The sequence below is a fragment of the Sarcophilus harrisii genome, chromosome 3 (genome assembly GCF_902635505.1).
Source record: "Sarcophilus harrisii chromosome 3, mSarHar1.11, whole genome shotgun sequence".
Lineage (NCBI taxonomy): Eukaryota > Metazoa > Chordata > Mammalia > Dasyuromorphia > Dasyuridae > Sarcophilus > Sarcophilus harrisii.
In genome coordinates this window covers 546,503,677-546,518,248 of record NC_045428.1, presented here as the reverse complement: position 1 = coordinate 546,518,248, position 14,572 = coordinate 546,503,677, and the positions used below count along the sequence as shown (strand labels likewise).

Below are 14,572 nucleotides of genomic sequence, written 5' to 3'. Positions count from 1 at the left end.
AAAAAGGATCCACTTAAAAATTTTGAGTACTATGCCAGATCTATGCAATAAAAAAATGATTCTAGTTAACTGTATGAAATCTTGATTGTATATGGGACTAGGAAGATTTTTGTTATAGTTGGGAAAGTTAGTGAAGATCTGGTCGTTTAAGGTGATGTTCTTTGCCTAACCTGAAGGCCATCACCACCAAATTGCCTTCTTATTTGGAAAATAATGGTCAAATACCTATGCATTGTTAGTGGAGTTGTGAAATGATCCAACCATTCCGGAGAGCAATTTGGAATAAAATTATGCATCAGTATCCCAGTTTTCCCACAACCCCGCTAACATTTATTATCTTTTCCTACCAAGTTAGCTAATCTGAGAAGTGCGAAGTGTATCTCAGAGCTGTGTCTTAATTTGCATTTTTCTAATCAGTAATGATTTAGCTGTTCATCATTTCTTATAGAACACTTGAATTCCATCATAATCACATAGCCCCAACTCGCTCAGCCATTTCCCAATTGATGTGCATCCCCCTCAATTTCCAATTCCTTGCTACCACAAAAAGAGCTGCCACAAACATTTTTGCACATGTGGATTCCTAGGCTTTTACAGGGTGCTGAAGACCCCAATAACCTCAGGTTTTTCCTGGTTGTCATACCAATTCAAAGGAGGAAAAAGGCTCCTTGTGAAGGAAAAGGACTACTTTTAAAGGAATTATCAGGTCAATGGACACACCTTCCACCAAAACAAGGAAATGATAGGCCATACACAAGGTATACACTTTGGTTTGTCCTATTGTCATCCACTACATCATTCCATGGTCATGAATGTCTGAACAGAAATCCCAGATTTCATGGACATAGAACTGAAATCACAAGACCTCATCCTCAGTCCCAGTTACACTTCTTGGACAAAGGGGATCATGATTCAGTTTTTCCATCTGCCACATACAGTCTCCTAAGTGAAGATCCCAGCATTATTCTTGTCTGTCTTCAAATGTGTTTACTCTCTTATTTAGAATGCTCTCCCTTCTTTCTTTGCCTGTCTATCTTTCAATGCCCAAATCAAATCCTGGCTTCTATGAATTGCAAATAATTGATGCCTCCATTAGGATCACACCATTTAGAGCTCAGAATGAATTTAGAAATCTTCTAGTCCAAACCCCTCATTTTATAGATGAGGAAAGTGGCTTAGATTTCCCCCCCCCATAGTAGTAAAACACCTTGATGACAGTTAAGTAGCTGAGCTAGGATTCTATAAAAGGGTCACAAACTTCAAATCTACTACCACATTAACTCCCTTCCTATTCAGAGATCCTCAAGAAATATCCTGAAAAACTCAAGAGAAAAGCCTTGAATTTATATATAATACACTAATGTTAACAAAGCATTTTTCTTATAACAACTTTTATGAAGATGTAAGCATAGTGGCTGAGCTCCAGATCTTCTGTCTTCAAAAAACCAATATTTCTAAGTATTATTCTCTAATCTGTATGAAGGATATAAATTAGTGCTGTAAAAGGGGACTGGGAAGCCTATCAGATGATGAAATTGTGATGACATGAAGGGAAAATTCCAATAAAGAAAAAAGAAATTTACTTTAAAAACAAAATAAAACAAAGCAACATAGGGAATACATCAACCAATATAACATTTAAAAAAAATAAAATATAATATATATATATATATATATATATACACACACACATACATACACATACACACTAGCTAAATGCAAGTACAGATAATAAAAGATAAATACAAAAGTCTGGCAGTTTTATATGAGTAGTTATTAATAGGGTCAATATTAACTGAAAAGATCTCCAGTCCAGAAACTTGGGGAGTTGTACTTGGACCTATGCTATTTAACTTTTCTGTCAATGATTTATTATACACTTAAAAAAGAAAAGGAGGCTATAAATTAATAGAATTCCAAGGTTTCATGTACAACCATCTCTATTTTATTGTGTATATGAAAATTCTTATTTTAGTTGACATTGAGAATAAAAAATGTTATCAATGTACTGGATAAAGGCATAACTGACATGGTTATTGAATATAGATGATACAAAGCTATCTGAGAGGAACAGCTAAATTATTGGAGGACATTCAGGATCAAAAAGGGGTATATTCACAGGTTGGAACATTGGGTCAAATCTAATAAAGATGATATTTGTAGAATCTAACACTTGAGTTCAAACAGTAAACTTCACACATGTAAGATAGGGGAAGAGATCTGGGAATTTTAGTGGAGTGAAATTCTCTGTCAACAATTTCACAATAGTACAATAAGATAACCACTCAAAGCCTGAGGGCACAGCTGGATTGGTCCTCTCACTGCAATCCACTCCAGTCAGACTACATTTGGTGTATTATGTTCCATTAAAAGGCTGGGCCTGGAATCAGCAGGGTCTGAGATAGTAACTCTGGATGAATCACTCCTGTCAGTCTTAGTTTCTTCGACTATAAAATGGGGATGATGATAATTGCACTGACCTTCCAGAGCTGTGCACAATGCCTACCCCCACAGAAAGTTCTATCCAAGTGCCAGGAGCTATTATCACTACTACTCCCCCGACTTGTACTGTTATAGGCAAACATCTAAGGAACGGAACTGATAAAAAGAGAGCACATCTCCAGAAGCTTGAATTTGGTGATGAAGGGCCTTGGGTTCCTATGAGAGGAGGAGGAGTAGAAGGTGCTGGGGATATCCAGCCTAGAAAAGACAAGACCTGGTGAGCATATGAAAGCTGTCTCCATGTACCCAAGGGGCTATTGTAAGGGAGAGGGATCACTCATGTTTTGCTTGACTCCAAAGAGCAAAATAAGGAGCAAAGGAAAGTTGGAGGAAAAGGAAAAAGTGCAAAGAGGCAGGTTTAGGCTTGGTCTGCACAGAAAAATTTCCTACAGTAGAAATTATCCAAATGCAGACTGGATTGCCTGGAGGGAATGGGTGCCCTTCTCAGTGGAAGTCTTCAAAGACTAGATTACTACTTCTAAGTATATTTTAGAAGAGTCTTTTCTAGTTTTACAAGTTAGACTAGAATGCTCCTAAGGTTCCTTCCAACTTTGGAATCCTGCAATTCTATGACTTTTATGGCAGTCTCAAGGCTCCAGAGATTTAAAAATGAACTTGTGAGATTAAAAATAGAAAGTGAAAAGACTGGGCAGATAGGAATGAAAGATAATTTGCCAATGGAGTACAATAACATGAAGGACATCTAAATGAGTTGTTGACACCCAATGGAGCTGTGGTGGAAAGGTGAAGACTGGCAAGCGAGGCTAGGATTTCCCTGGGATGAAAGAATACTATCAGGCTCTTAGAACATGTCAAAGTATGGCCACACTAGGCATGGTCCAAATCCACCTAGTACAAAAGCAAAGAAGTTTGTGATGCCGTCTGGACATTCCTAGGAAACTAATGGTTGCTGAGTACAGACGGGTAACAAAAGGTTGCCGTGTTGCCTAGTAATTACCTGACAGCTGCTTTTTCATGACTGAGATCCAGATCTACCCAGGGTGGCTGCTCCTCCACTTGCCTCGGCACAAAGCTGACAAGGGGAACTGGAAGGATGATTGTGTGACTATTTTTATTTCCATAGCAACAAGGGGAATCTCACAAACACTGGCTTATGACTTCATTGGAGGATCTTGGAAGAGGAGCTACAATGATTAGAAGTGGGGAATTTACATTGAAAACATTACCGTAAAAGAAAAATTATACCTCAGAATAAGATCCAAAGAAGAAACATTATCAGAGAGATTCCCTTCAGATAAATGTCAGTGCCTATGTCATGGGCCAAGAAGGGCTCCTTTCAGGCTGGTGATGGAAATATACTTACTTCTACTGTTTAGGTAACTTGCTATCTAGAAGACCTTAAATTAGTTGTATCATTTTTCTAGGCCTCAGCTTTTTATAGTTATAAAATGGGGGACAGGAGAGAAGGGAAATCGGCTAGTTTTTGTGGACAGAGGTAGTCCATATGGCAGTACAGGTAGTTACCGAAATCTAGATTGGCCTGAGTGATCCCCATTGTAGTTATTAATAGTCATCAATTTAGAAGGAAGTTTCTAGCAGAATGCTCTAGTCTTATGCTATTAACTATCAATCAGCCAGGCACTAGGCTACATGTGCTAGAGATTTATTTTTAAAAGCAAAAATCATTTTTGCTCTCAAGAAGCCTATATTTGAATATAATTTGAATGAGATAAAGATAGCATGCTAAGCAAATCTGTAGACATAAAGGAAGGAAAGTTAACCTGATGACAAAGTTAGGATACAAAAAGATTTTAGATGAGTTAGGACAATAGTTCCAAATATAGCAAATTAAAAAAAAAATTTTTTTTTGGCTCAGAACATTTTTTTTTTTTTAAAGAAACATGATTAAAAAAAAAAAAGAAACATTATCTTTTTTTTTAAAATAGCCCATTGTCTTTCAAAGATCTTTAACCAAAAAACACCTCCAAAATAATTACTCCCCCCCAAAAAAATGCACCCAGAGTTGGGTTTTTTGTTTTTTAAATACCTGGGAGTGCCGTCAGTAAGACTCACCTCTTCAAGTTTAGCATAGTATTTTGCACTATATGTTTAATAAATTTATGCTTATTGGCCGACAAATGCGTATTAGTTAGTTTTTCCCAGATCAGTGATTCTCAAACTTTTTGGTCATAGGATCCTTTCTTAAAAATTGAAGACCCCACCTTTAAGAGCCCTTCTTTACATGGGTTATGTCTATCAATGTTTATCTTATTAAAAATGAAAATGTTTTAGTTAAAATGCCTTAGAGGATTTCCCAAATGGGTCTCAGGGACCTCAGTGACTCCTAGACCACACTTTTAAAAAATGTTGGCCAAGATTAACAGATCTTTTCTTGGGTCACAGACCTTTTTGGGAGTCATTTTAGTGAGGGGCTATGAAACTCTTCTCAGTTATAGTACTAAAGTTCTAAGTCCTCAGGCCCTAATCATTTATCCAGCTTATTTTCAACCTACTGACAATTAGCAAAGAAACCTTCCAGATTATGGGATCAGGGAGACAGAATGGATTCAATACATATTCAAGTCAGGTGAAATAAGATCATAGCTGGGATGCTTATCAGCTTTTCCCGCGATAGTTGGTTCTTTAAAACATAGCTCAGGGTCTAGGAGTCAAAGTGATTCTTCTGAAGCCAATTTCAAACTATAGCTATTTCTGCAAATTGGTCTACAAATGAGAGGTAAACGAGGCCTCTTTTAAAAAAGAGAAAAAACTCAGTGGAATAAGTGAGTATACAATGGAACTTTTGAAAGTTCAGAAGAAACAAAACCTGACACTGAAATGAAATATAATGCTTGGGTATCAAGAGTCATTTAAAGAAGAGAGATGGTGAGAGGCTTGGGAGAAGAGAAAGAAAAGTATTCAAAGGCTTTTGCTGTCAAGTTTAAAAATCTTCTGTTTAAGTTTTAGAGTTTCTCTAACATTAAAAAAAAGTTCAATTTTCCTCACTGTGAAACTCAGTATGACTTTCCTTTTCTTTCTTTTCCTTTCTACAACTGGCATATATATATATGAGCCCACTTTGTTTCCAACTTCAACAAAGTACAATTCTTTTGAAGATGAGGTGTAGAAAGAAGATGGATACCAAACCTATGTTCAAGTCCCAATGTTATTCATGGCCCTCACTCCTTGCTTTCAGCATACCCAAACCCACCCACGTTCCAAAAATCTTCCACATTTGACTTTGATGATATGGCCCTTTCCCTTTAATTCAACTTTGTTTTCATGAGATTCAGCAAGTTTAGGAATTGTAGTCAAAATGCGTCTAGAAAACAGACACTCTTTATTAATTTCTTTCCATAAATATATTAAGGTGACAATTGGGACAGCCTTTGTGGGGGATACTCAGCCACTGATGGGCCAAGATTCTCTGGTCTGCATTGGCAGAGGAATGGGGAGGCAGGGTGGGGCACAGTGTTGGAACTTCAGAATTGAGATGATGTCTGTCTGAGATTGCTTCCAGCTCCAGCACAATTTTCTCATTTTATGAGGAAATATCTTTTTTGGGAGGAGATGGGGGGGGGGGGGAGAGTTGGCACAAGGCAATTGTGGTTAAATAACTTGCCTGGGGATCATACAGCTAGGAAGTAGTAAGTGTCTGAGACTAGATTTGAACTCGGGCCCTCCTGATTCCAGGGCCAGTGCTCTATCCACTATGCCATCCAGCTGCCCCAAGAAGAAGTATTTAAAGACAGCAAAGCAGCTTTGCGAAGCTAGAAAGTTGGGGGTCGAGGGGAGCAGAAGTAGCATTTCAATGCAAATCTTGTGGTTTCACTTCTGTACCAAGCTGTTTGTTAACTTACATTACTTAGACCTCAGAAATTATCTAATCTTAGATTTCAAGAGGCAGCCTGGAATAATGGACAGAGGGCTAGACTTGAAGCTGAGAAGACCTGAATTCAAACCTTACCTCAAATACATACTAGCTGTGCCACTTAATCCTGTCTGCCTCGGAGAGGATCACACAATATAAATATGTAAAGCCCTTCTCAAACCTTTTTGGGTGCTTTATAAAGGCTTGCTATTCAGGAAAACTTTATAAAGGGGCTTAGTCTTCAATCCTTTTGAACCTTAGTAGATAAAGAGTTGAACAGATCGAAAAAATCATCTCTTGCTGACAAAGCTCTTTGATGGTGAGAGTGCTCAGAGGCATCTCCTGCAACCCATGTTTACTCACAGATGGTGCCCCAACGTTAAAACCTGTTTTCCTCACAACTGTCACTGGAGGAGAGAGGATGATGTGAATCCGAGAAAGAGATTGAGATTTGGAAGCACAAAGTAAATGGCTCAAAGCCATCCAGCTAATTTAAGATTTGAACTAGGCTTCTGACTCCACATCCAGCCCACAACCTGTTGGAATACACGGGAGCCACCTGACAATGACTGTTGGAGATCTAACCCAGAATGGATCTCCTCTTGTGAGAGGATGATACAAGGAGACTAAGGTAGTTGCTGTTCTCTGACCTCTCTGACTGAGAGGCTCTTGTGTTGTCCAACCTCTCTCTTCTTCCCTCTGCCTCCAGTTTATCTCGTTCCCAGTCTGCAACACCTGTGTCAGCAAAGGCTGCCCTGCAACCCCTTCCAATGTTATGATCCACGGCTGTGGGGCTCTTGGAGAATTGAACTTAACACCAACTTAACAACTTTATTTTATAAAGGACAAGATCAGCAAACAGAGAGATGGCCCAGAAGGCTAGTTACTGACAGAAACAGGACTGGAACCCAAGGGATTATTTCAATGATGCTTAATGGTTCAAATGCTAGAATGGTTTTTCCTCACAAAGAGAGGAAGACACTGACTAGGATTTACACTAGACCTAAAATAAAAAAAAAAATAAAAAAAAAAGCAAAAAAAAACTAGCAGATGAGGATGTATTTATCACCTCATATGTATATCACCTGTTTTTTCTCTATTAAATTGCAACATCTGCTGATCAACAACATGGATAGGAAAAAATGGATAAACATTTTCCAGTGAATTTGTGAACTGAAAAATCAGGTCAGTTTAAAACTGCATTCTACTAGGAGAGTAAGGGTTATGTTCATAGATAAATAACAGACATATACAAATACATAGGATTGGGGCAGCTAGATGGTGCAGTTATAGAAATATCGGCCCTGAAGTCAGGAGGATCTAAGTTCAAATCCAGCCTCAGATCACTTAATACTTACTAGCTGTGTGACTCAGGGCAAGTTACTTAATGCCAATTGCCTCTCCAAAAAAAAAAAAAAAAAAATTTTTTTTACATGGTGTTAGGAGAGGTAAGTAATAACCACCTTGAGAATGAGGGGAGGAAGAGAAGGGAGTAAGCATTTATATATGTGCTAAGCACTGTGCTAAAGAAGTGTATTTTACAAATATCTCATCTGATCCTCACAACCACCCTGAGTTGTAGGTGCTATTATTATCCTCATTTTACAACTGAGGAAACCAAGAAAAATCTTGATTAAGTGACTTGTTTAGGGTCACAGAGCCAGTAAAGGCTGGAAGCTGAATTCAAAAACAAGATTTTTGTAGACCCTAGTTTCTAAGCAGTGTGCTACTAACTGCCCTGAAATCAGAAAAAAGAATCAGAAAAAGTTTTTTAAATGAGGTAATACTTAAAGTCAAGCCTTGATGAGAGCTAGGATATGTAGGAATGCTAGGTGTGGTTGATTTAGGCCCAGTGCTACCATTATTAGGCCAAGTTGGCTGGAAAAAGCTCCGATTTTTTTGATTTCGTTTTGTGTGATGGTGCAGATAGCGGTGTTCCAAGAGTTGGATGAGAAGAGTATTCAAAGTATGAGGGCATATGAACCAAGGCTGTGGGATGTGAAACTTTTGAGTATGAAGAATACTAAATAATTCAGCTTGGCTAAAGAGCAAAATTCATGATGGAGATATCGTACAAGAATGCAGCTAATGTTAACAAGATAGTCTGTGCACAACTCCAGAAGACTCAGTGCCTGCCTCCTGACAAAGAAGTGACACTAAAAGTGCAGGTTAACTTTTTTTTTTAAAAGGGTAAAGGCTCTATGTGTACAAAAATGTTTGTAGCAGCCCTTTACATTGTGGCGAGAAACTGGAAAGAATGGTTAAATAAATGAATGACTAAACAAATTGTGGTATATGAATGTTATCAAATATTATTGTTCTATAAGAAATGATCAGGAGGATGATTATAGAAAGGCCTAAGAGAGACTTACATGAACTGATGCTGAGTGAAATGAGCAGAACCGGAAGACCACTGTACACAGCAATAACAAGATTATGTGATGATCAACTCTGATGAATGAGATTCTTTTCAACAATGAAGTGATTCAAACCAATTCCAATGGATGTGATGGAGAGAGCCATCTGCACCCAAAGAGAGGACTATGGGGACTGAGTGTGGATCACAATATAGTATTTTCACTTTTTGTTGTTGTTTGCTTGCATTTTGTTTTCTTTCTGATCTGGTTTTTCTTATGCACCATGATAATTGTGGAAATAGGAATTGCACATATTTAACATAGTGGATTATTTGCTATATAGGGAAGAAAGGGAAAAGGAAGGAAAAAACAAGACTTTGCAAAGGTGAATGTTAAAAATTATCTATGCATATGTTTAAAAAAAAGTTTTAATTTAAAAAGTTAAAAAAAAATTTTTTTTCAGATGGCCAATGTGGGAATTTGTTTCTCTTGACTATATACAGTTTCCTTTTTTCTTCAGTGGGGATGAGGAATGAGAAAGAAAATTTTCTTCAATTGAAAAAAATGTATTAAGTAAAAATAGAACACACGAGATATTAGTGTTTGTCAAAGAGGAGGTTGGGATAAGTGAAGCCACTGTACAATTTCTTAACTGAAATACAGGAAATTATGATTAGAAAGATAGGTGACTGATTAGTAAAGGAGAAGAGGAGGTAATCTAAGCCAATATAAGTGTAACACTAGGACACAGACATAGACACACACACACACCCACACACACACACACACACACCCACACACACCCACAAGGAGAGGTAAGTATGGAGAAGCTGCCTTCCTCCACAGTAGGAGTACCTGGTAAGGATGAAAATGTGATGATCCCCTTAAGAATATCATGCATTCTTATTCCTATTTTTTTTAGTCTGGACAACTATATAACCTTGGAGAGGCTTCACATCTAATGAAGCAACTTAAGTGTTCTCAGGCTTGTTGAAAGTAGCATATCACCTAAAAATAGGACCTGTTTAACTTGGTGGAGTATTTTACACCCAGAGTAGCTTAATACCTTTGGGGAATTCTTCTATTTAGACTTATACTTGGAGTTGGAAAGAAATTTAGAGATTTTGTTTAAAGGACTAATTTTATTTATACATGAGGAAATTGAGGTCTATGGTGAGTAAATGACTCAATCAAGATCCCCTAAGTACTAGAGCTAGGATTCTAACTTGGACCCTGACTCCACATCCACAGCATTACTCAACTTATAGATTGGATATGCTTCAGACAAACTCAATTTGGTACAAAAATTAATTTTAAAGAATGAAAAGTATGTTGACAGAGCTTAGAGAAATAAATATTTATACATTGCTGGGAACAATGTAAATTACTGCAGTTGTCAAGAGAGCAATCTGTTGTTACTTAACAAATATTATAAAAGTGAGAAATACCCTTTGATAAAGTAACTCTAATATTGGATATGTACTCTAAGGAATTTAAAAAGGAGAGATTTTTTAAAAAAGATGTTCATAGATTATGTTATAGCAAAAAAAAAAAAAAAATTTACACAATTCACATTAACAACAATTGAGAAATTAATGGTTTATCCATGAAGAAATCTCTCCCTTCCTATGAAGCCCTTCACAGCCCAACTAAATTGCTCTCCCTCCATCAAAGATGCCCCGGACTCACAATCTGGCTTTGTTCCTGCTCCCTACAATCTTAGGTCTTCATTTTCCTCATCTATAAAAGGAGCTTCTTGAATTTTAGTTCTAATGAAGTCCTAGGAAGACCTGGCTCCAGCACTTACCTAACCATGAGATCCTGGATAAATCTTGTTCCACCTCTGAGCCTTAGTTTCTGCATCTGAAAAATGGGAATATCCGGACCACCTAGCTGACGAAGTTGTGAGGAGACTGCTTTATAATCATAAAGGGCTTTACAAACGTGACTTATTTCCATCTAGGAAGCAATCATCTGAAGCAAGCTTGCCTGGGAGGCTACAAAACAGCTGCACTGAGAAGATAAGGAAGCTAGCTTTCATTTTTCAGCTAATGACAGGATGATCTTCCAGGAGGGGAGGCTAGGGCAGGAGACTATAAACAGGAAACCAATCAGTCTCTTTAATTATGATCATCACCCAGGCAACAAAGCTCAGTAGGTTCTTCTTGAAAAGGGAGGTTTTCTAATGAAATGCTACCACTTGCTGCACTTAACTCAGAAAATGCTAAGGGTTTAAATCAAGACTGATTGCTGAGTATATGCTGTACATCTCAGAAGACCAAGTGAGGCTATAGGTCTCATAACATTAACATGACTATTCAATGGCACTAGGAAGGGAGATGAGAGAAATTAATGAAGAACTCCCCTTAATAAACAGATAATTTAGCATTTGGACTCTTCCCTCAAATTATTAAGCCTCCTCAAGCTTTAAGTCACCCCTTTTCTGCCTGCCCCTTCATTCCCTTTGTACTTCCCCAGTAATTTTTAGGATAGTATAAAGCTCAGTCCTTGGGCAAACAGTACAATTATCATTAGAAAGCTGTTTGCTAAGACAACGTTGTTATTAAGTTGGCCAATAAAATAACAAGCCCCACTATTAGACAACAAAGTGACACGGTTCTAAAGCTGGTGTGGAAACCTTGGCCTTAATATGCAACCAACTCCAAAATGGAAATATGACTCTCAATCTCCAGTCCAACATCACCTGAATGTTTTGCCATTACCTACCTTCAAATCAACCTGTCACTAGAGGACAAAACAGGGACAGCTAGGTAGATAGAGCCCTGAAGTCAGGAGGACCCGAGTTCAAATCTGGTTTCAGACACTTAATACTTCTTAACTTAAGCCCAACTTCCTTTGGGGGGGGGGGGGGGGGGAAGAGTGTAAGATAGAGGTCAAAACCTAGTTTTACCTTATAGCCAAAGAAGATAAAATAAACTCCTTAATCTAGCATTTGAGTCTCTCATTGACCATTCTAGTCTTATTCCACATTATTTTCCTCAAGCATTCCAGTCAGTTGCTCCTAAGTGGGAGTGGGCTACTCACTCCCTTCTATAACTAGAACTTCTTCTATACTCTACACCGGTTGAAATTTTTTTTCTTCAAGCAAAGCTCAGTTCCAGCATTACCCACTTTTAAGAATCATCAATAGTCCAGGCTGAAACCTTCTTCTTCCTTCTATTTCACCTTGCCTTGTGTAAGGTCAGAGATTGCATCATTTTTCAATTCTATGTTCCCACTCAAGGTTGGACTTTACATATAAAAAATGATCACTAGAGATTTGTTGAATGAAATAGGGAAGAACACCAGGTCCAAGGCTTGATAAATCATGGATTTTTAAAGGGAGTCAAATAAGCCAAGCTTTAAGTCTAAATTAATGAGACTCTAACAAACCAGTGCCTTACCAGTGTGACCCAAACTTCAGTCCCTGGCACCCCTAGCAACTACTCCTCTATCATTATTTTTACTTGATCATTAGCAGCATCCAATCTAGAGTTTGTAACTAACCATATTTGAACAAGCAGACAAATAAAAGTTATCAAATATTAATCTCAAGCTGACAAAGCAAATAAAAGAGAGATCATTTCAATTACTAATTCCTTCACTAAGTATCTCTATAAAGATACTCATATGTGGGTAGTTTGTACCAAATATATATTTCATTTTTATGACAAGTTTTCTTTCCTTTTTTTAATTAAAGCTAAAATTTTCTTTCTTTTTTTGGCTGAGGCAATTGGGGTTAAGTGACTTGCCCAAGGTTACACAGATAGAAAGTATTAAGTGTTTGAAGTTGGATTTGAACTCAGGTCCTACTGATTTCAGGGCTGGTGCTCTATCAATTGTGTCACCTAGTTGCCCCTACGGATAATTTTTCGACATTGACCCTTGCAAAACCTTTTTTTCCCAGATTTTCCCCTCCTTCCCCCCACTCCCTCCCCTAGATGGCAAGCAATCCAATATGTTATTCATGTTAAAATATGTTAAATCCAATACATGTGAACATAGTTATACAATTCTCTTGCTGCACAAATCAGATCAAAAAGGAAAGAAAATAAGTAAGAAAACAAAATGCAAGCGAACAACATCAAATAAGAGTGAGAAAATGTTATGTTGTGATTCACATTCAATTCCCAGTCTTCTCTCTGGGATGGCTCTCTTCGTCACAAGATCATTGGAACTGGCCTCAGTCACCTCATTATTGGAAAGAGCCACATCCATCAGAATTGATCATCTTATAGTCTTGTTGCTGCTGTGTACGATGATCTCCTGGTTCTGCTCATTTCACTTAGCATCCATTCATATAAAACTCTCCAGGCCTCTCTAAAATCATCCTGCTGATTGTTTCTTATGAACAATAATATTCCATAACATTCATATACCATACCTTATTCAGCCATTCTCCAACTGATGGGCATCCACTCAGTTTCCAGTTTCTGGCTACTACAAAAAGGGCTGCCACAAACATTTTTGCATATGTGGGTCCCTTTCCCTCCTTTAAGATCTCTTTGGGATATAGGCCCAGTAGAAACACTGCTGGGCCAAAGGGTATGCACAGTTTGACAATACAAGTTCTTTCTTAAAGACTGCTATTTAGTCCACCACCTAGGTGAAGCATTTGGGCCTGTTTGAGTTTGCTGCCTGACAGGGATATTTCAAAGCCTCCATCTTCATTTCTTTTTTTCAAAGAAGGTCACTGGATTCTAAGGCCTAGAAAGTCCTTTATAGCTCTAAATTTCCAGTCTTTCCAACTTTCTGTGACAAAATTGGATGAGGAGGTACAACACTAACATAACTGATGACCAGAGATAGTGGTCTTAAGGGGTATCCATCCTATCACCACAGCTCTCAAGCTATTATCAAGTGCTTTCCTGTAACAGTTAACTACAGATACAATTAGCTCTGGGTTAAGGCATTTCCTAAAAAAACATTCCTGGATGAATTAAGGAAGCCAAATATAGGTTATGATCAACAGAACAATACAACCTGAAAGGCACACAGCAGAGATCTGTTTTAGATTGGTGTCCAATATTTTTAACCAGTGACTTGGAACAAAAGCATAAGTGGAAGACTTATCAAGTTCCTTCTCCAGCCAGACCTCTGGATAAGTGCAGAAGATAACAAATAAGCAGTCCTGGGCTTTAAGGGATTTCCCACACCAGTCTTTTTTTTGGAGGAGGTAGTGAGGCTATCCAATTCACCTGTAAGTCAACACACCACTTTTGTAATGCTTTTGGTCTTCTTCAAGAAGAGAATGATGAACAACATTTTAAGTGATTGGCCTGGGGTCACACAGCCAATAGATGTCAGAGATAGGACTTGAACTCAGGTCTTTACTCTAGGTCAATTATCTGTTCACTATGTCAGAAGTCTATCACAAGTCAAAAAATACATCCCTTGGGAATTGAGCTTATCTTTGGGTTCTTCAAAATGCCTATTCTTAGCCTTCCCCATCATAGGGGGATTTCTTGCAGATAATTTAGTTTAATCCCTTCTGTTTAAAAGAGAACAAGAATGGAAGATAATTTGTCTAAGGAGCCAGCACCAATCTAATCCAAGTAGGCTCCTTAAAAAACAGAATACACAATGGCTAGTGGTCACTGGATTTCAGGAAGACTTGATACTGGAATAAAACTATTGGTATCAATACTGGTTGAACCTTCAAAATGGTATTTTTCAATAGGATTTTAAAAAGATATAGCTGAAAAAAAAAATCACACAATTAACAATAAAAATTCACTGTGAAATTTTATATTTTTCTTAGGAAAATAAAGATGTTTTATTCATTTTAAATGATTATTGCTGTTTTCAACAAACATTTACATTGTTGCTAGGCATCAGTCGTCAGAAAATAACCACAACAGGGCTTTTTTTTTTTTTAAAC

General features: G+C 37.7%; 1 protein-coding gene across 3 annotated transcripts in view; it reads right to left on the bottom strand.

Moving 5' to 3' along the window:
• The window catches only part of KPNA6 (karyopherin subunit alpha 6), a 54,010-nt gene that overhangs the window by 21,808 nt on the left and 17,630 nt on the right, over positions 1-14,572 (bottom strand). The window contains exon 1 of one of the 3 annotated variants that reach the window (XM_012545974.3): positions 10,499-10,668. The exons of 1 other annotated variant lie outside the window; for it this stretch is intronic. Coding sequence is in view for 1 of the 2 variants with exons in the window: in XM_031962272.1 (XP_031818132.1) it covers positions 3,461-3,479 (19 nt within the window). In the remaining variant the exon portion in view is untranslated. Of the gene's footprint in view, positions 1-3,460; positions 3,996-10,498; positions 10,669-14,572 lie in introns of those variants that run through there. One more of the 3 variants, XM_031962272.1, reaches the window with a different exon arrangement.